This window comes from Dendrobates tinctorius, unplaced genomic scaffold, assembly GCF_039654945.1.
Source record: "Dendrobates tinctorius isolate UK_male_01 unplaced genomic scaffold, ASM3965494v1 ptg000036l, whole genome shotgun sequence".
NCBI lineage: Eukaryota > Metazoa > Chordata > Amphibia > Anura > Dendrobatidae > Dendrobates > Dendrobates tinctorius.
In genome coordinates, this window is record NW_027361704.1 from 41,117,501 (window position 1) to 41,140,850 (window position 23,350).

General features: G+C 35.9%; 1 protein-coding gene across 2 annotated transcripts in view; it reads left to right on the top strand.

Moving 5' to 3' along the window:
- PITX1 (paired like homeodomain 1) overlaps nt 1-22,565 on the top strand; it is a 36,233-nt gene extending 13,668 nt beyond the window's left edge. For both annotated transcript variants that reach the window (XM_073573803.1, XM_073573804.1), the window contains exons 4-7: nt 1,751-1,806; nt 12,387-12,533; nt 14,749-14,954; nt 20,719-22,565. In XM_073573803.1, the coding sequence (XP_073429904.1) occupies nt 1,751-1,806; nt 12,387-12,533; nt 14,749-14,954; nt 20,719-21,267 (958 nt within the window). In that variant the 3' untranslated portion in view covers nt 21,268-22,565. The remainder of the gene's footprint in view (nt 1-1,750; nt 1,807-12,386; nt 12,534-14,748; nt 14,955-20,718) is intronic.
- Nucleotides 22,566-23,350: the final 785 nt, after the last annotated feature.

Below are 23,350 nucleotides of genomic sequence, written 5' to 3' on the forward strand. Positions count from 1 at the left end.
TAAATAAATAATAGATAGATAGATAGAGAGATAGATAGATAGATAATAGATATATAGATAGATAGATACAGTAGATAGATAGAGAGATAGATAGATAATAGATAGATAGATACAGTAGATAGATAGATAGATATGGGATAGATAGATAATAGATAGATAGATAGATAGATAGATGATAGAAAGATAGAAGATAGAAAGATGATAGATAGATATGAGATAGATAGATATGGGATAGATAGATAAATAGATAGATAGATATGAGATAGATAGATAAATAAATAATAGATAGATAGATAATAGATATATAGATAGATAGATACAGTAGATAGATAGATAGAGAGATAGATAGATAATAGATAGATAGATACAGTAGATAGATAGATAGATATGGGATAGATAGATAATAGATAGATAGATAGATAGATGATAGAAAGATAGAAGATAGAAAGATGATAGATAGATATGGGATAGATAGATAAATAGATAATAGATAGATAGATAATAGATAGATAGATAATAGATAGATAGATAATAGATAGATAATAGATAGATGATAGATAGATATGGGATAGATAGATAGATAGATAATAGATGGATGCAGGCGGCGAGCCTCTCCACATCCCCATTTTCTAGACAAGGTCTTCGTTTTCCGGCTGATTTCCTAGCGCAGCCTTGAAGCCGAGTCCTTGACATCTTTATACCTTGTATAAATTCTTTCGGGCCCCTGCACTTCGTCAAACCTGACAAATATGCTAGAAAATATCATTCCAATGGGGCTTTAGCTCACTTCACAAATTTAAGGATTTAAGCAAAAAAGCAGTGTGTTCCTGGCCGGCCCGCGCCGTGCAGGTAGCCCCGCAGTATTTATGGGGGTTATTATTATTCTACAATATCGAGACTTCCTTACAGAACTCAATGCCGGGCAAAACACGAGTGATGTGACAAGACACGCAGTGTGGAGCGCCTAATAAATGTAATACCGGCGAGAGCCCGGGAAGAGACGTGTCCCCAGAAGAAGGCGCCTTCTCTGGGGTTTATAATCTTCATTATTATGGCAGTAACGAAGCTGAGGAGCACAGAAGAAAAAATCTGCTGTATGCCATCGACTTTAGGAATTCATATCGGTACCTGGGATATGGCTTGTTTGGGGCGCCATCATTATTCTCTCCTGATATTAATGATTAGCGGTGAAGCCAAACTCCTAATCTGTCAGTATTACGTCTCCAAATGAGAGTATTAGCCATAAAGAATTCTACAGGTCGCCCTCCCCCATCACTTCCCTAGAAAAAAAAAGGAAAATCTCTAGAACAATGATATGTATGTACAGGAACGTCATGCAAATGAATCCAGGCTACTGTACAATTAGCCGCTGATTAGAGCCTCGTTTGTGTAACTCTGGACGTTCTGTAGAATTATGGTTTTACAACGTGTTACTATTTTTTCGCCATTTTTATTGTTTTAATTAAAAGCGAAAAAAATAAAAATAAAATAAGGCTCCTCATATTCTGCGGGAGACCGCAGGTCACTTTACACTTTATTAAATTAGATCTAAACGATCCACAGGTTGGTGGTCGATTCATCGAATGAAATCATAAGAGATCTAAATCTCCCGACAATCCCACGAACGGTCGGAAGAATCGCGTCTCTAATTCACGCACAACGCTTCAAATCCCCATATGTTACATTGACATTTCAGGAGAATAAGACCGGAACGAAAAATGCTAACGTCTGCCGTTTATTTTATTGACAGGGCTGCCGCTATGGAGCTTAGTCTTTCCAAGGGCCGCCCCTCCTATGTTGACTTAGGTAAGTGAAAGAGGTTGTTTGTTTGTTTTGTGTAAGTTTCTCCAATGGGATTCGCATACAAATAAAAGCAAAATTGACCGCAAAACAATAATAATAGCAATGCTACTGTATAGAATGAGTGTAAAAAACGAATAGAGGTAATATCACAAAGTCAGAAAATAATAGTGCTCCTGGAAATAATATCGGTAACATGCATAACAACGATGACGAGGATGAGAGGGAATTAAATGTGCAACATTTTATTACAATGAAATCACTATGATCATTTCAATTCAGTAAAATCAACAATAATAATATAGTCAATAAATAATAAAAATAAATAATATATTAAAGTATTTTTACATATATATATAAAAGATGGATTAATAGATAGATAATAGATAGACAGATAATAGATAGTTAGATAATAGATAAGATAGATAAATAGATGATATAGATAATAGATAGATTGATAGATAGATAAATAGATAGATTGATACTATATAGATTGATAGATAATAGATAGATAATAGACAGATAATAGATAATATATAAGATAGATAAATAGATAATAGATAGATAGATAGATAGATAGATAGATAATAGATAGACCATAAACGCAACATGTGTATAAAGTTCGATTGACTTTTTTAGCTTTGTTTTCACTTTTATAATTTTTATTTACCATTTTTCTGATGCATAAAACTGTTAAGTTTCTCTTTTTTTTTTTTTTTTTTTTTTTTTTTTTAGAATTTACGAAACCCAAAGTTGAAGCCTAGTTTGTTTTTCTTTTTTTTCTTTTAAAAAAGAGATGACAGCTACTGTTGCAAAAGTATATTGTTGTGTCGGCAATGCATTTCCAAAACAAAATATAAATTTGGTTTTATGTTAAATTACACATATATGCACGCCAATGTAATAAAGTATTATTAGGAATATATTATTAGGCTATCACGCATTGTATTTAATGCCATTACATACTGCGCCCACATTTCCATGAGGACGTGAGGAAGTGTGTGTGATTCCCTATGTGTAGGGTCACAGTGCCCTCGCCGCAGTGATACAGGAGCTTTAGCCAGACACAAAGACCTTGTATAATGTGAGCTTGATGCTCAGCCTAAGATTACAGTTCATTTTGGTTATTAGGGATTGGTCATGTCATCAATCTGTTATTTTATGGGTTTGGTAGGTCACGGAAATGTCCTTATTGTATAACTTGCATATCTTGTGTATGTTTGGCAGCAAAAGTAGTTGATGATATCATTAACCCAGGACATGAAATTAGCACAGAAGAGGGTGTCTACGGGCCAAGTAGCAGCAAAATGTCAACAGCTTGTTACAGATAGGCACAGACAGATAGAGAGATAGCTAGATAATAGAAAGATATAGATGCAAAGATATAGTTAGATGATAGATATGGATAATAGACACAGTGGGTACGGAAAGTATTTAGACTCGTTTACATTTTTCAGTCTTTGCTTCATTGCAGCCATTTGGTAAATTCAAAAAAAGTTCATTTTTTACTCATTAATGTACACTCCCCATCTTGACTGAAAAAAAACAGAAATGTAGAAATTTTTGCAAACTTATTAAAAAAGAAAAACTGAAATATCACATGGCCATAAGTATTCAGACCCTTTGCTTAGACACTCATATTTAAGTCACATGCTGTCCATTTCCTTGTGATCCTCCTTGAGATGGTTGTACTCCTTCACTGGAGTCCAGCTGTGTTTAATTAAACTGATAGGACTTGATTTGTAAAGGCACACACCTGTCTATATAAGACTTCACAGCTCACAGTGCATGTCAGTCCAAATGAGAATCATGAGGTCAAAGGAACTGGCCAAGGTGCTCAGAGACAGAATTGTGGCAAGGCACACATCTGGCCAAGGTTACAAAAGAATTTCTGCAGTACTCAAGGTTCCTAAGAACACAGTGGCCTCCGTAATCTTTTAATGGACGGACTTTGGGACCACCAGAAGCCTTCCTAGATCTGGCCATCCAGCCAAACTGAGCCTTGTTGAGAGAGATAAAGAAGAACCCCAGGATCACTGTGGCTGAGCTCCACAGATGCAGTAGGGAGATGGAAGAAAGTTCCACAAATTCAACTATCACTGCAGCTCTCCGCCAGTGGGGCCTTTATGGCAGAGTGGCCCGACGGAAGCCTCTCCTCAGTGCCAGACATATGAAAGCCCGCATGGAGTTTACTAAAAAACACATGAAAGACTCCCAGACTATGAGGAATAAGATTCTCTGGTCTGATGAGACGAAGATAGTACTTTTTGGTGATAATTTTAAGCGGTGTGTGTGGAGAAAACAAGCACTGCTCACACAACAGTAAAACATGGTGGTGGCAGCATCATGCTATGGGGTGCTGCAGGGACAGGACGACTGGTTGCCATTGAAGGACACATGAATGCGGCCAAGTACAGAGATATCCTGCATGAAAACCTCTTCCAGAGCAGAGTGCTCTGGACCTGAGACTTGGCCGAAGGTTCACCTTCCAACAAGACAATGACCCTAAGCACACAGCTAAAATAGCAAAGGAGTGGCTTCAGAACAACTCTGCGACCATTCTTGACTGGCCCAGCCAGAGCCCTGCCCTAAACCCAAATGAGCATCTCTGGAGAGACCTGAAAATGGCTGTCCACCAACGTTCACCATCCAACCTGATGGAACTGGAGAGGATCTACAAGGAAGAATGGTAGAGGATCCCCAAATCCAGGTGTGAAAACCTTGTTGCATCATTCCCAAGAAGACTCATGGCTGTACTAGTTCAAATGGGTGCCTCTACTCAATACTAAGGAAAGGGTCTGAATACTTATGAGCATGTGATAGTTCACATGGTCAAAAGTTTTAATAAATTTACAAAAATTTCTACATTTCTGTTTTTCTTTTCAGTCAAGATGGGGCGCAGAGTACATTAATGAGAAAAAAATGAACTTTTTTGAATTTACCAAATGGCTGCAATGAAACGAAGAGTCTGAATACTTTCCATATCCAGTGTAGATGATAGATAAATATATATATATACATACACACACACACACAAAGATTTAGATAGATGGATAGATAGAAGGAGATAATCATATTTAATATGTCATCATGATAACTTACATATTCAATAGACCTACTGGCATGTACCTTTAGAGTATATGATATAATATACAGTGTCCGTAATATTATAGTCAACATCTTTTAGAAAGCTACATAAGCCTTAGTTCTTTTAACAAAATTTGTTTCATCTAGATGTTTCCTTTATTGAATATTGCAGAGTAGGGGATACAGGTAGAATGACATGCAAAACGCTCAAGGGTTCAACCCCTCTAGGTCTCTCCCTGTTTTCTATAAAGAGCATAAATACAGTATGATGGATAGATATGAATAAATAGATATAGATAGATAGTGATAGATAGTGATAGATAGATAGATAGATAGAGAACATTTGTAAATAGAACTCACCACATTTGGTAGGGAAGCAATCATGTGTGTACTTTGCTGTATTCTTGTGCTATGGTGATGCAGGTATTGCATAGATCTGTTGGTTCCCCTGACTTCCACTGACAATGCTCCAGAGCCTCCTTTCCGTGTACACACACTTTCTGTTGTTGCTCTTGGTATTAATGTCAATATCATTGTCAGAGAATAGCATAACCCCTACCATGAGCTATCTAGATATATACTATAGCCATCATGTAGATTTAACAATAGTGTATTATTTTTAGATGTGCAGTAAATATACAGATATTATATATATCACATCTTAAATAAATAAATACAGATGTAAAATATATAAAACACACATGCAAGCACGTGTATATATGTATATATAGTTATATTGCACATATGGCTGTCTTCTTGGTTTATTCCATATGTATTTTCATATATTAATTAATGAAAAGTCTAAAGTACTACAGGAATAATACTTCTATTGGCTAACTAGAAAATGTACAAATACATTAAAGAGGTTAAGTATATTTAAAAAAAAAAAAAAAAAGTCTTCATTAAATATCACCTACTTACAATTTAATAGATTTTAACCTACTCTTAAAACCCAGTCTCTTCTCGAAGCTAATTATTTCTAATGAGAAGAAATACAAGCCACCCTAGAAGTTACACCGCCGCCCCGTTCGGATGTTCAGAACGATTGTGTATTTTTTTTGCAAGAGATTATTACCTTGACTTGCAAAGGACAAAAAAAAAACCTTGTTACGTGTTACGAACTGTTGAATAAAAAGTATCAAAAAATAATAACAATCACTACAACTTCTGGAAACAGAGCTACCGACTTTTAGTTGTGATGAACAGCGTAAAAACATTCTAATATTGGGAATATTTAGGTTTTAGCCCACATAGATCAGAAGGAAGTATATATATATATGTACACATACACAAAGTACTAGTAGAAGTTTTCATTATAGTCTAGATTTTAATCTGGTCAAATCTGATATTGAGTTTTAGAATGAAAGAAAAACAATTCTGTTAATGTCACCGAAATCATATTATTTTCTTAAACGTGCACGGAATATAGCAGCACCCATGCGTATTATTTATTTATTTGATTATTAGTATTTTATATTTTTAAGGCATAGGTGAGTCAATGGAATTGTTTACAGACTGATGTCAGAACATTTTACATCTTTTATCCACCATTAATCATTGTTATATTAGCGGCATTTCCTTGTGCAAGCTTTATGTGTGCATTATTTTTCTCATGTAAGTTACTTATGTTTTATATTTCTACCAATTAAAAACAGTTGCAGAGAAATTACAAAACGATTTGTCGATGCGTAAAAGAAAAATAATACACGCGCACGTTATTTAATGCTAAATTTAACAATGCTTTTAAATTAACGTGTCCATTTAAAGAATGAGTGTTATTTTTAGAAACAACGAAAAACAAAATTATATATTAAAAATAAGGAAAATTTGAACCAATTTTGTTTTTATTTCTATTTTCGAATGTAACAAACCAATGTCTCGGAGATTTGTAATATACGCGAGTGCGCGCGTAAATTATTTCTATATGGAGTGATTAGTTAAATATTTACACATATGTATCAATAAATTGTTTGAAAAGATAGAAATATGGGCGTGTTACCAATTGTTTTTTTTGTGAAAAAAATATATGTAGTTTCGGGGGGTTTCGTAAAATATTTAAGGGGGAGACAATATACGCTCTAGACATTAAGAATTGGTGTGATTGCTTAATTTTCTAAGAGGAACATTTTACAATAATAATAATCTTTATTTATATATTACATATATATATATTTTTAAGCTATAAACTATGCAGTGTTATTAGTTAATTTTTAATTAATTCGTTTTCTAGCTCCATTCTAAATGTGGGCAGGTAAATCTTTTTTTCTTTTTATTGACATTTCGTTTTGAAACCCTGATAATGTTATGAAAATAACTGAATTCATAAGTTTAAAGGTTAGAGAACATTAGCCTAAGTTGAAATGTTAGCGTCCTATTGTCTTCACTAGCTGCTATTTACTTAGAATCAGGGAGCGAGTTAGATTAACAATGATGAAAATCTGATCAAATAATTCCATTTGTGTATGGGTAAGCCCAGAGATAGCTATAGATACATTCATAGAGATCAATGAAGGACGTGATGATTGTGTCTGGAGCTGTTCCTCCCTCTAGTGGTCCCCCACTCCATGCCAATACCTACAATAGCATCCCAAATATTACTATTAACGATATGTCTGATTTACTACTTTGTAGATACCTAGAGAATAAAAAAAAAAAATCAATTTCACGTCTTCTAAACGCATAACTCCCTCCATTTGGAAGCCCACTTGGCTCGCACCTTTTGTTGTGTTTGTGATCATTATCAGATGTTGTAAACATCCAGTGCGGATTTCTCCCACCCCTACGCTATAGACCTGATTTTCCCTATGGCATTAAGAGGATTTGCCTAATTGATTTGAGTCCATACACAAATTTCATCTCGCTCTAGGGAGAAGCTTGTAGCAGGCGAGAGAGCACTTAGGAAGATTACCTGGTGGCTACACGCTGCACTTCTAGGTGGGTTTTGCCCCGGTCAGACAGGTCCCTCCAGAACTTTATCCATTGACTGGAATTGCTTTAACAAGATCAATACATTCGGTATAGTAGTACAATTTTATTTTCTATTGGCTCCTCTGTCATCCTTCTATCTTATTCTTATGCAGATGGTTGTTTGCGGCTGGAGTAACGCAGATACCATGTGCTGTTTTAAGCCCCCATTACACATAGCGATATCTCTGTAACGTCACCGATTTTGTGACGTAGCAGCGAAATTGCTAGCGATATCGCTACATGTGATATTTACCTCCGACCGGCTCCCCCGCTGCTCATCGCTGATCGCGCGAGAACGTCCTGGGCCGTTTCTCGTCATCAGCTTCCTGCGGCGCTTCCTGAGGCGACGCGTGGACGCGGGCGGAGGACGTCAGGATCGCCGCGTCTGATAGGTAAGTAGAGACCCCCGACCCCAGCGATGTCGCTGGTGAGATCTGCCTGTGTGGCAGCTCACTAGCGACCACTTAGCGATGCACCAGCGATACATATCGTTGTCAGGATCGCTGGTGCATCGCTAAGTGTAACGGTACCCTTAGGCTTTGTTCACATTGGGAGTTTTTTCCTGCATTTTTTTCGCTGCTTTTTTATGCTAATTTTCCGCTGCTTTTTACAGTACCAGCAAAGCCTATGAGATCTCGGAAATCTCATGCACACACGTCGGGTTTTTTTTCTCATCAATATTTTGTGCTTTGCATGGTTTTTTTGTACGTAGGGCACGTCACTTCGTTCAGTGTTTTTCGCCTATTGAAATGAACGGGTGGTGTAAAAAATGCTGAAAATCCGCAGCAAAAATGCAGGTATGAGGTTTGGTTGCGTTTTTTTGTGCCAAAACCTGATTCTACAGGATAGAACTTTTCAACGCTAGATTTTATCAGCATGCAAAAGAGACAAATATAGCATAAACTGGAGCAAAAAGTGTGCAAAGCATGCACAAAAAACGCAGCAAAGAACGCACAAAAATGCATAAAAAAGCAGCAAAAAATGCACAAAAAATTCATAAAAATGCACTAAGAATGCAAAAAAAGCACAAAAAAGCAGCAAAAAATGCACAAAAACGCAGCAAAGAATGCACAAAAATGCATAAAAAAACAGCAAAAAAATGCACCAAAAATGCCTAAAAATGCAGCAAAAAATGCACAAAAATGGATAAAAATGCAGCAAAAAATGCACTAAAAATGCAGCAAAAAATGTTTGAAAAACCGAGGAAAACATGCTACTTTACTGCCAAAAGATCAGGTTTTGTTGCAGAAAAAAACACTGAAAAAGCGCTTAGTGTGAACTTACCCTAAATATTATGTATCTGTCTTTTAGCTACAGTTTGTTGCTCTAATTATCGCTATACTATCATACAATCCTCAGAGTTATATAACTAGATGCCTCAGGAGTAAAGAATTGTTGTTATTTTTCTTAAAGTTGCAGTGCATTGCTTAGTAATAATGATAGATGGAATGGTTCATTTATTGCAGATGTTTTCCAAGATGTTATTTTGTCTATGTAAAGAAAATGGCAAGAGGAGATTTTTTTTGGGTGTCTCAAGGTCTCTACAGAATAGAAAAGCTAGACAGTGTCTGGGCAAACTTGTGTAATCTTATCACATGCCGTTATCAGGCCTGGTGCACAGAGTGCAGCTCCTCATTACATGGCTTATCTTCTCATTCAATGGCCCGAACCTGCTGTGTGACACAGTGCTGAGTGTGAGTGCGTGTGCTGTGTGACACAGTGCCGAGTGTGAGTGCGTGTGCTGTGTGACACTACTAAGTGTGAGTGCGTGTGCTGTGTGACACACTACTGAGTGTGAGTGCGTGTGCTGTGTGACACAATGCTGAGTGTGAGTGCGTGTGCTGTGTGACACAGTGCCGAGTGTGAGTGCGTGTGCTGTGTGACACTACTAAGTGTGAGTGCGTGTGCTGGGTGACACACTACTGAGTGTGAGTGCGTGTGCTGTGTGACACAATGCTGAGTGTGAGTGCGTGTGCTGTGTGACACACTACTGAGTGTGAGTGCGTGTGCTGTGTGACACAATGCTGAGTGTGTGTGCTGTGTGACACACTACTGAGTGTGAGTGCGTGTGCTGTGTGACACAATGCTGAGTGTGAGTGCTTGTGCTGTGTGACACTACTGAGTGCGTGTGCTGTGTGACAATGCTGAGTGTGAGTGCGTGTGCTGTGTGACACACTACTGAGTGTGAGTGCGTGTGCTGTGTGACACAGTGCTGAGTGTGAGTGCGTGTGCTGTGTGACACACTACTGAGTGTGAGTGCGTGTGCTGTGTGACACAATGCTGAGTGTGAGTGCGTGTGCTGTGTGACACACTACTGAGTGTGAGTGCGTGTGCTGTGTGACACAATGCTGAGTGTGAGTGCGTGTGCTGTGTGACACACTACTGAGTGTGAGTGCGTGTGCTGTGTGACACAATGCTGAGTGTGAGTGCGTGTGCTGTGTGACACACTACTGAGTGCGTGTGCTGTGTGAGGGTTTGTGCACACGGTGCGGATTCTGCTGCGGATCCACAGCGGATTTGGCCCTGCGGATTCGTAGCAGAACTGCATGTGATGTACAGCACCATTCTTTTCTGTGTAAAACAAAATCCGCTGTGCACATGCTGCTTTTTTTTCCGTGCAGATTTGGTGCGGAATGAAAAAAGCAGCATGTCCCTTCTTTTGTGCGCTTTTGCTGCAGTTTTCCACCTGCGCCATTCTAGAAATCCGCAGGGGAAAACCGCACAAAACATGCACTAAATCCGCAGGAAAAATGCAGGTCATTTGACCTGCAGATTTAGTGAATTCTGCGCGGAAAATTCCTAAGCAGAATACGCACCGTGTGCACACAGCCTGACACAATACTGAGTGTGAGTGCGTGTGCTGTGTGCGCCCAACAATGTGGAGGGGGAAACTGTGCAGCCTGGAAGCAGCCCAAGCAATGGACGGGTTTCTGTCCTCTGGCTTTATGTTATATTAATGTGAAAATAGAGGGGAAACAAACAAACATGGCAGATTTTAGAGAATGTGAACCTGGAAATTGGCTTTTCTTATAGATCAAATGACTTTAGTGAATATTCTTTTGTGTAGAGAATATGCTACAGAATGTGAGGCTCCGAAATGTGCTGCACCCAGTCTCTATGTTTTGTGAACAGACAAGAAGCTAGGGATGTAACAGCATTTATTAGATAGATAGATAGATAGATAGATAGATAGATAGATAGATAGATAGATAGATAGATAGATAAATGCTATACACTGTTTCAATTACTCCACTTCTACTGATACATTTTAAGGCCAGTGGAACCACAAGTCACAGGAAAACTCACTAAGACTACCTATCTTGCCTAATCTTCTTGATTAGTGTAGGTTTGTCCCCTAAAATTGCCTGTATATATATATATAATACCTGCAGATGTCTGGTCATAATAATACCAAAGTATATATAATAAAAAACACCAAAGCAAATATCAGATAATGCATGGAAGAAGGACAAACAGAAAAAGACTAGTAGTAATATAGTAGGATTCCACAGAATATAAGGCAAAATATCTAAATAAAAGATCTAGTATACCATTATCTAATCAGTATGTATATATATATATATATATATATATATATATATATATATATGCTGCCTAGACATAAAGGTGCCCACGTAATATAATATTTCTTTTTTACTTTATTTTTGTCCTATTTCTATTTTTCTAAGCCTCTGACTAATGAAGTGCTCTGTGCCGTCTCACCCCAATCTGCTGTCCAGTTAAGGAGTAGCTTTCCAACTCCCCAAAGGTCCTTGGGGCGGCTCTGTAAGGTATCCAGCTCTTACTGGCCCGGCCGGCCATGAATAGGTGGATGGTATGCTGAATGCTATGAAAGGCTGTATTTGCTTTAGAGTCTATCAATATTTGAAGTAAGGCAAGGTATTCAGGGCTACACAAAACCGTATAAATCACCTAAGTTGTAAAGTTCAAGGGATATCGCAGCCATAAAAAGGTGCAGGTCTGAACTAATGAGAAACAAAAGCTAATTATTCTTTGCACCTTTATTCTCCACGTTCTCCCCTGATAGTGGGAAGTGAGGTTATTTAGAGGGATTGGTGTCTCTTTAAGAAAGGCCTTGCCAGTAAGGCTTAGAGACCTTAGAGAGCCGCTCTAGAGATCTATGGGGAGTTTGCAGGCTGCTTCTTAGTGAGACTGTAGGTTGGGCTGGAGACTGCACATAGTCACTTATTAGTGAGACAGGGAGGTATTCCGCTCAGTTGGGCGGTGCTCCAGAAGGCTGCAGCCTCTTCTACCAGGGCTGCTCCTTTAATCTCTTTAGCTAAAATCTATCCAGCCAGCAGCTTGTCCTTCCTAACACTCTAATGTATTTTCGCTTGGGAAACTGCATACATTACACTGCCTAAAAAGAAGGAGAAGGAACTGTCCCCAAGTCAGTTTTTATGGGTCTCCTCCAACCTTTCCAAGGACAGAACCTGGATGTGACTTGGTTTGTATAGGATCTTGTGGAATACCAGTTTTCATGAGCAGTATTGTCATGGATTCTTTTAAAGGGGGTATGAATCTGGAGAGGTTGCCTGAAAGTTTAAGACCCCAGCCGCCTCATGACATGGCCTCCAACTTCCATCTGCCAAGATCGGCTGAAACTAGAGATCCAGTTGAGAATTCGGCCAGTGAATCATCCGATACCGAACTTGCAGGTAATGAGATTAATTAACACGGTACTTTAGGAAATCCTGTCCGACCAACTGACGCCGTGCTATTGCCAACGACGGGCGATATCATATATGGGTCACTCTGATTACTGTGCAGTGGGGTCTAATTAATAAGAATCCGCACAATATATTACTACAACGTGAGACTAAGAAAGACGATGTGTACGGTAGGGAATTAGTGTTTAATAATGCCATTAGAATAAATAAATAATACATAGATAAATGATAGATGCAGATATAAATATACAATAAATAGAAAGATAATAGAAAATAGATAATTGATAGATACATAGATAAATATATAATAAATAGATGATAGATAGATGCATAGATAGATAAATAATAGATAGATGATAGATACATAGATAAATATACAATAAATAGAAAGATGATAGATAATAGATAGACAATAAATAGATACATACTTGGATTGATAATGCTGTGATTGCTTCTGTACAGGGTCGTTATTATAACTTTTTGTCTTTTTTCACTGTGTATCTTAAGACCTCCGTTCCCCGAGCCGTTTTTTTGCTCGTCCTGATCGTTTTCAGTATTGTCCTGTTTAGGAGCTTTTATAGCAAAAGAAACTTAAATATTTTGCCGTCTCCTTTTGCAATAACTCTGGATTGGAAAGGAATCTCTGGACATCTGTTGGTTTAGATGATCTAAGGACAGGGCTTCTACTGCTACCCAGAGGACGGAAGAGGGCACCGAAGCTTCCGAAAAGAATTATTACTGAGAATTATTACGCTAGGATGGAGTAGAGATAATCTGCCTGTCTGCTCTCAATCAGTTTATTGATTCAATAGAATTTAATTTAGAAAGATGCTATATTCTTAATAGATAAATATATGACAGATAGATAAATAGATGGAAGATAGATAGTAGATAAATAATTTGTGATATATAGATAGAATGAAGGAGACAGATAGATAATGGATAGATATATGGATGGATAGATAGATAGGTATATGATAGATATATAGATAGAATGAAGGAGATATATTATAGATGCATAGATAGATAGATAATAGATAAATAGATAATAGATAGATAGATAATAGATAGACATATAGATAATAGACAGATATCCCCATAGTGTTTGGTGGAATGGCTCCCATAGTTCTTGCACATATACAGATAATATAAGGTGTTTATTTGCCCCCTGCGGTATTGTATTCAGCATTTTCGTGCCGTATCCGTCCCGTGCGATAATAATAATAATGGCTTGTGTGCTCTGCGCTCCTCCTGACAGGCCTTTTCCCCTCTTCAGACACGTAAAAATTAGACAGGTCAGTTTAGGTAACCTCACAGAAATCTCCCAAATTCCCAGAGGGTTTCTCGCTCTGTGGCCTATTGAAAGCAGCTACTGAAAGGCCCCTGTAATCCAAGGAGCATCCATATCTGTCCCCTTATTACAGAGGAGGTGTCGTTCCCAAAGAAAAACGCAATTCAGAGACAAAATTATCAGTAGACTTTTGTTCCCGCAGACTGACGCCTCGTCAGAATCTCTCTCTCCTAATAACGTTTAGAAAAACATGAAAGGATCCGGAATATTCCAGCGTATTTTGTGTTCGTGCTGCTGATTCTTATTATTAGTGCCTGTACCCTAAACATGACGTTGTTTTGTACGATTGTTACATTTTCCACAAGTGCGGCCATCAGGATTGTTATTAATAACAGCCGTCACGCAAATAATAGTTATTGGCTGTAATTGTATGTAAAGGCGTTTTTACTGAATTATCATTTATTAATATCAAAATGTAAAGTGCTGCGGAATATGTCGGCGCTATAAAAATAAAATGTATTATTATTATTATCAAAACTATGAATATTGTGTCTATAGTACGAGCAAAAGAATGACAGTGACATTTTATTTCAATCCTTTCAAGCGAGCATTTTTCAGAAAGAGAGAAAGAGCGCTTGTGCCATCGTCACACTGAAAACACAGTGTTTTATATTATTATTATTATTATTATTATTGGTAGTTCCAGCTAGCCTTCAATTCTAGTCACTGAATATTATAAGGTTTATTTTTCTAGAGTTAAATTTAAATTATTTTAATATTATTAAATATGGTTTTATTGCAGCTAACTGGCAAAATCTAGAGAATGAATTGTTGTCTGTGCATTTATTTCGTTTTACCCAACAATCCCCATTAATGTGGCGTTACCGATCTGCATCTCTGAACTCTTCACAGAAAAAGACAGAAGTGGAGAGCCAAGAAGTGAGGACGGCAATGTGGACGACCCGAGCAAGAAGAAAAAGCAGCGGAGACAGAGGACTCATTTCACCAGCCAACAACTCCAGGAGCTGGAGGCCACCTTCCAGAGGAACCGCTACCCCGATATGAGCATGAGAGAGGAGATAGCGGTGTGGACCAACCTGACGGAGGCCAGAGTCAGGGTAAGGGCAGCCATGAGTGTGTGTGGGACGCTGTGACAACATGCAACCCCCTCTGTGTTTTATAAGGATAGATAGATAGATAGATAGATAGATAGATAGATAGATAGATAGATAGATAGATAGATGATAGATAGATAAATAGATACATAATAGATAGAAGATAGATAGATGATACATACATAATAGATAGATAGATACATAATAGATAGATACATAATAGATAGATAATAGATAGATAGATACATGATAGATAAATAGATAGATAGATATGAGATAGATAGATACATAATAGATAGATAGGTGATAGATGATAGATAGATAATAAATATATATATATACTATATAGATAGATACATACATAAATATACAATAATTATAAAGATGATAGATAGATATAGATAATAGATAGAAATAAATAGATAGAAAAAGATAGAACATAGATAAATATTAAGATAAATAGATAATACACAGACATATTGAAAAGATAAAATAACTATGTTATAGAGAGATAGAGAGCAGTATTAGAAATGTAAATTAATAGATAGATAATAGATAAATATTAGATAGATAGATAGTAGAGAGATAAATAGATAGCTGGATGAATACATATATAGATAGATAGATATGGGATAGATAGATAGATAGATAGATAGATAGATAGATAGATAGATAGATAGATGATTGATAGATAGATAGATAGATATGGGATATATGATAGATAGATAGATAGATAGATAGATATGGGATAGATAGATAATAGGTAGATATGGGATAGATAGATAGATAGATAATAGGTAGATATGGGATAGATAGATAGATAGATAGATTTTCTAGCAGTCAGTGTACAGTGAGGGGCAGAGGTAGTGGGGACCCGCAGTGGAAAATTCATAACTGTGAAATGTGATCTGTTTCCTTTCCTCCCTGTTTTCTGCACTTACATTGCAGGAATGCTCCATTTTTTCTGCTGTTGTTGAGCATTGTGACCAGACAGAGTAGTGATCTGTGAGGGTGACCGTAGAGCAAATATCAAAACCCGCAGCAACTGGTTAAAGGTGAAATAATGACTGACCGAGTGTGACGCTTACCTTATGGTAAATGAATGAAGCCCTCATGAGGGGCAGATTCACACATCCGCCTCCAATGATGGAAGGTGGAACCTAGTCTTAAAGATCCTTGAACTCAGGGATGCAAAGATAGGATTCTTCCTGCAGTGGTCATCATCATCACTATCCATTATTTTTTTCTATTTTGAATGTATATTATATTCATTATAATTAATATTTGAATTTAATTATTTTAAAAATAAGATCCACAGATGTCTATACGACTATACAAACACCAATAAATAATGATGGTAAATATTTCATGTTTTAATCCATGACTTTATGCTTTCACTAAGTTTAAATGAGTAAGTCAAAAGGTAGATAGGGGAAATATTTAATATTGGCTATCCGCTTGGGTACCTAATTAATAAAATTATTACTTTCATACATATATTATTACTTTCATTATATATATATATTTGTATATATGTATATGTATGTATATATACATATATGTATACATATATTTATATATGTATATATATTGCTCAAAAAAATAAAGGGAACACTAAACAATACATTGTATATTATATATATAACATATATATGTATATATTTGTGTTTGCATATATATGTGTATAAATATATATTTGTACATGTATACACACCACACACATATATATATTCATTTCTGTGTATATTAATATTAATGCTATTATTATTTTTCATTTTTATAGTGCCATTTATTCCATGGCGCTTTACATGTGAAAATATATATTATATATAGATATATGTTCATACATACATATATAGTTATTATATTATATATATATATATATATATATATATATATATATATTCCATATCAAACATAATTACTAAATATACTCTTTACTTCCTGCATTTTCTTTAATTTACCTATATATATTACATTCATGTTTTGTGTATTTTTTTATTATTATTATTATTTTGTACCGTTGTACTTGAAACTAATACTAGCAGTAATGATAATATAACATTGATTATTTTGATGACCGGCTGAGTAAAGCCCCCGATGCTTTTCTGCCTAGAATACCCTAGTAATGCCACTATCTCACACTCATACATTCTCATTTTGTTAAACCCAATCTAATTTTGCACGGAGACACATTAAAAAAGCCCTGGCCCCTAACAAAGGCGAGATGGAAAACTGAAACCCCCGAACAAACCTCAAGGCAAAGTTAGATTGAAAGGTTCATTTCATATGGCCCCTAATAAAAGAATGAAGAAGCGGAAATGATTTTCGTGTAAAAACGCACAGTTAAAATGTTGCTGCTTGAGTGGCTTTCTCTGCCCCGCTCGCCCGGTAGGGTGGTTCCCAGAAGGCACCGGATACATGTATGTGAAGTCTTAGGAAATGTGATCGTTCTCCACGTTATGTGCTCTCTTTATGAACACGCAACTCTCCAGGTTATGCGGTGGAAACGTCAATAAGCTGCTGCCGTGTCCGGACACTCGAGTCCTATTTATTTGTGCTGACTGCAGAGATGATGCGGTAGCCAACTAGTAGGAGAGATTATCAGATACTAGCGGCTGATCTCTGTATAATCAGGTTCTCAATCCTATTTTACGATATATATTTTTTTGTGTGTTTTTTGTGTGGTATAAATTGTTTTCAGTTTAAGCTTTTTATTTTTCAATCTCTTTTTTTCAATTCTTGCTTCTTTTTCATCCTTTCCTACACGAACTAAGCCGCTGTAAACGAATACATCTTCACATCAGTGGATCCGAAAACAAAAATTGTAAAATTCTAGAAAGAAATACAGAAAGTGGCAAAAACTTAAGCCTGACATTAAAACAACCCGCCCCTTATTTGCGAAAATAAATGCTAAAAAGTTCTGGAACTTCATTTAGCTAGCCATTATTATTTTGATTTTCGCTTGCACATTTTTGATCTTTAGAAATGTCCTCACTTTTTGCGTCACTTCCGCTTACAACTCCACATTTGTGTCCATAAAACCTTCCGCTAGTATGGAAATCACTATTGAGGCTGCAAAGCCAAGGGCGTTGGTGCTTTACATATAAAGAGGATTCTTTGTACAAAAAGAATAATTAACTAAACAATTTGTTTTTGGAGAAAAATGAAAAAGAGACCAAAAAAAACCCAAAAACCCATTACTGGAGGATTTAGGATCCTAGTCATTTATTAGTTCATCTTTGTTCTGTTTTGTACAATTTTGGATTTATGTTGCTGTGTAGGATTATTGTTTGTTTTTTTTTAAAGAGCAATGAATAAAAACAAAGCATTGTAAAGAGATTATAATCTATGTCCTGTTATAATTAATGTAACACAGGGCTGCGAAATAAGAAAATATCATTAAGTGAAAACATAAATATTTTTTATAGAAAAATCTTAAAAGGTCCGCATATACAGATATGATAGAAAGAAAGATAGATGGCTCCATAGATTATAGGTAGATAACAGATAGAATGAAATTGTATTTACAGGGAGAATTTATAACTCGGGCATGTTTAAGTATATGGGTGACATTACATTACAATTATTTCCATAAAAATAATTAATAATATTCACCAAAATCCTAAATACTCCACAAATCAGTGAATAATTCAGGTTTGCTTTTTGGAAGAATTATTTTTAGAAAACTAAAATAATATGATCTAATGTGATTCTTAAGTATATATCAAATAGATGCCTTCTGAATGCAATAATTTTTTCTAATATTATAATATACTGTATATATATATATATATATATTAACATATACATTAGATTAGATTAAAATATATGTAATGTTATAATAAATTAAAAAAAAATGTTGTGCACATCCAATAATAAGTTTTCACGCTAAATTCATTTTTAGATAGCTTATATTCGTGTCAATGTATGCCAGAACATTGCTGTAACGTGCTATATACTTCACAGATAGCTTAGTGAAATATGTATGCATATATATACTGTAGATAGATAGATTGATAGATAGATAGAGAGATAAGTGTAGATAATATATAGATAGATAGAGAGATAAATGTAGATAGATAGATGTATCTATATGTATGCATATATATGTGTATATATAGAGAGATAGCTATATATATATATATCCACATTTATATATATATATATACATTAGATAGATATATCTATATATATAAATATGTAGATAACATAATATCTATATATCCATAGACATATACGGTAATATATATTATATAGATAGATAGATAGATGTGGGATAGATAGATAGATAGATTTAACTAAGCTATAGCAAAGAATGAAATGAATTAGGTTTCTCCTCTTAATGATTTTCTTTCCCTTTAAGGGGTCTTTTGCTTTTAGTTACGGAAACTACATATGATGAATGGTTCTGTCTGCTGTGTTTCTGCTGCAAATACCCTTTTAATTAGGAATGCTTTTTGTAAAGTCGTTATTTGTTCCTTGAGTGTTTTCTGTAAAAGTAAAGCAAAGCCAAGGCTATGGGAGCAGATGCAACTGCGACTGGTCAGGGTAGTAAATCCTAATGAGTTCTACCTGTATACACAGCATATCCAAAGGGCAGTGGGGAAGATTGGGCTTCAGCCTTACTAATCCAACCCTTGCTTTTATGATCTGTAAGCAGGGATTTTTATTATGCACACTATATTATTAGAGGGAAGCCCTTGATAAAACATTTGGCCAATTAATATAATATGGAAACCAGGGGCTGCTAGAATTAGAAGGGCAAATTAAATGCAGGGACAATGCAGAACAGAGGCATATAAAGAATCAAATTATTAAAATGTGAAGTCACCAGAATCTGACTTTTTTTTTTGTATCGCCATAATATACTGAAGGCGACAAGTAATAAGTGACCTAAGTACCATAAAAATCCTAGCATACCTTATTATCTTATCTGACTGGACAAAATAAAAAATTATCTAATGATGGGAATCAAATGCTTAGGTTTCTAGTACTACAAGAACTGTAAAGGGCCAGTGGGTTTAAAGAGCAACAAAAGAGAACAACAGGTAATGCCATGTTACAAACATTCTCCATTCAGCTAAGTATCCATTCAAGCTTGATTGCTCTAGTCATATGGTAAATGGTATCACTGTAGACTTCATTGTCACAGAGAATGGTCTCTCTGATCCTTTGTCAGGATAAATAGCACGTATGGTTTATTCTGAACTGAACTTGATACTCTTATTTTGTAGGCTCAGAGTTCATATTAGAATGTTATATAAAGTGATTGGTTGACAAACAGCAAGCAACAATTTCTTTAGAATTCCACTTTAGGGAAGAAAAACATCTTTCAGTATTAAAATGTTAGGCATATTAGATTGAATCCAGATTAAATAATAAAGGTAGATAGACTAATTTCCTTTCCCATGAATCCCCCGCTCTAGGTACTCCGAGGAGCCTATTAATCTATTCTAAGCACCACTATGATTGACTGATTAATATTCTCTCCTATTGATCTAAGAGGTCCAGGGCACCAGACATCTAGAAAGCCTGCTTCATTATTATCCCAACACAAACGGCTGTAAGGAAATTGCTAAATGCTTCCCATTTAGGTTTGAACTGTTTATCTTCTTTGGTCGCTTGACCCTCAGAGTTGCTCTTGTATTATTATTGAGGTCAGCCAAGTGTAGGTGTTGTCAGAGGTCTACTCTAGATGATTGTGGGTGACCTTTCTATGGTTCAGCCACACTTATGGCTTAACCATTTTTTTCTTACTTTGCAGGTCTGGTTCAAAAACCGCAGAGCCAAGTGGAGGAAAAGGGAACGTAACCAGCAGATGGACCTATGTAAGAATGGCTATGTGCCTCAGTTCAGCGGCCTCATGCAGCCCTATGATGACATGTATGCAGGATACCCCTACAACAACTGGGCTACTAAAAGTCTGACTCCTGCTCCACTGTCTACCAAAAGCTTCACTTTTTTCAACTCAATGAGTCCTTTGTCTTCTCAGTCCATGTTCTCTGGGCCAAGTTCTATCTCTTCAATGAGTATGCCATCCAGTATGGGGCACTCTGCTGTACCTGGTATGCCAAATTCAAGCCTGAATAATATCAATAATCTTAACAATATCAGTGGGTCCTCGCTCAACTCAGCTATGTCTTCAACAGCATGTCCATATGGACCTCCTGGTTCCCCATACACCGTTTACAGGGACACTTGTAATTCCAGTCTGGCTAGCCTTAGACTTAAATCCAAACAACACTCAACTTTTGGATATAGCAGCTTACAAAGTCCAGGATCTAGCTTGAATGCTTGCCAATACAACAGCTGATGGAGCGAGCATCAACCCATTATGCCCTGTGGACTTTTGACTTTAATAAAGGACCAGAAATGTTTTGCAAGAGACACGAAAAGACTTAACACACATGGATGAGTTGCAATCTTCTCTCTGGATTATGCGGGTTGTATGTACTTGAACTTGCACAGGATTTTCCAGTGTCCACTTTATAGAGAGATTTAGTGGAGGTAACGTTTTCATATCTAAATTTTTGGTAGTCATCAAAGACGTGGGGGGGGAGATGGATTGTGGGCTACACTGAGATTGGTGATCGTTTACCACTGCAAATTATTTATTTGCAGAGCAAGAGTCTAGGGGGAGAGGCGGGAGAGAGGAAATATTAAACTATTAGGTATTAAAATAATAAGGGTTAACCACTTAAAAAGGTTATATGTAAATATATAAATATATATCAGCAGCTACATTGTGTTAAACGATTGTGGGCCACAGTTTAATAAACTGGTTCAAGTGCATGGATCTCAATGGTTGTCCAGATAAAATAATCATTTATTGGTTTATTCGTTCCTCCTGTATAATGAAAACACCTGATATCCCCCATAACCGTCCCAGTGATCAAGCTAAATACACGGCATTGCCTCCACTACTTTTCCCACCCCGGCTGTATTTATCACATGCTTTGATCAGTTGATCAATCTTATTTATCTGCGATCTCTTTTAGCTTCCCATGTATCTTTGAAATATGCTATGTAGATTACGGTAAATGGAATAACCCGAGGTACCTAATAGTGTGACAACGTAACAAGTTAGCCTTCCAAGTCAGTTGGCTCACCAGTCATGAAAAGTATTCTGTTGGCGTGAAACAAGGCAAAATGTTCTGGTGTAGCATTAATAGTGATTTGTTGTTCGAAATCTGATTTTTTTTTTATTTTTAATTGTATGCCAAAAAATAATCAACATTTTAGCCGGATATTTGTCAGTGTTTTTTTTTTTTTTAATCTAAGGAGACTCCGTATAAAATGCACAGTGTCCCCCATTCTCTCCCCTGCTCCCCTCCTGCTCCTCAGTGTATTGTACACCTGTGGTAATCGTAACGTGGACGTGTGGATGTTTAATGATGATGTCGTGCTGGATAAGAGAATGCAGTGTCATTTTTTTTATAACTTATGTTTTTGATTTTTTTTGTGAATACTATTTTCTTTGTGTCTTTTTTTTTTTCAAAATTAAGAGCATGGGAATAAAACAGATTTAAGCAAAAGCTTTTTGGTGTTTTTTGCGAGTTAAATTCTGTTATTTATTATAATGTAATTATGATACGACTTTTACAAAATGAAATAAATGTATCATCAGCCATTTGTTTCCATTCCTTATGATATACATTAGGTAGATAAACGTATAGTCTAAACTACAGGATGGATCATATATATATATATATATATATATATATATATATATATATATGCATTAATATACACATATATATTATATGTATGTACAAATGTATATGTATAGGGAAAATTTAATACATCAAGCATGCCAGAGCCTATAGTTGCATAAAATAAGCTAATTATGGGTTTATTGTTTTATGCATCTTTAAAAAAGAAACGGCAAGAAAAAATGATATTATCTTTAAAAGAATAATATATATATATATATATTTCTTTTTATATATATATATATATATATATATATATATTTATAATAGATCTTTAATCATATATATTTTATGTCACTAATTTGCCATGAGTGATGAGTCTGTATGATATACCGAGTTATTTAAATAATGCATAATAATCCCAATTACTTCTACTACTTAGGACAATCATATAGTGTTTATCCCTTATTGAGCCTTAATATTACTCTTATTCTGTCACATTTCACTAAAGGTCAATAGATGACGCTGTAAGCTCTCAGTAGTAAAATGTGAGCCGCCCGCCGTTATCGTGCCGGTAGCTGACTGCAGATCTATGACTACTTTTACACATTATGATTATTGTCTTATTACTGTAAAGTTTCTTTTGTAGAGTTTATAATTGTTTGTTTTTATCACTTTATTTAATATGAGAGGTCGGGCGGTTTCAGTAGCCAGTATTATGGCTGTAGACTTTTCTAATTACTG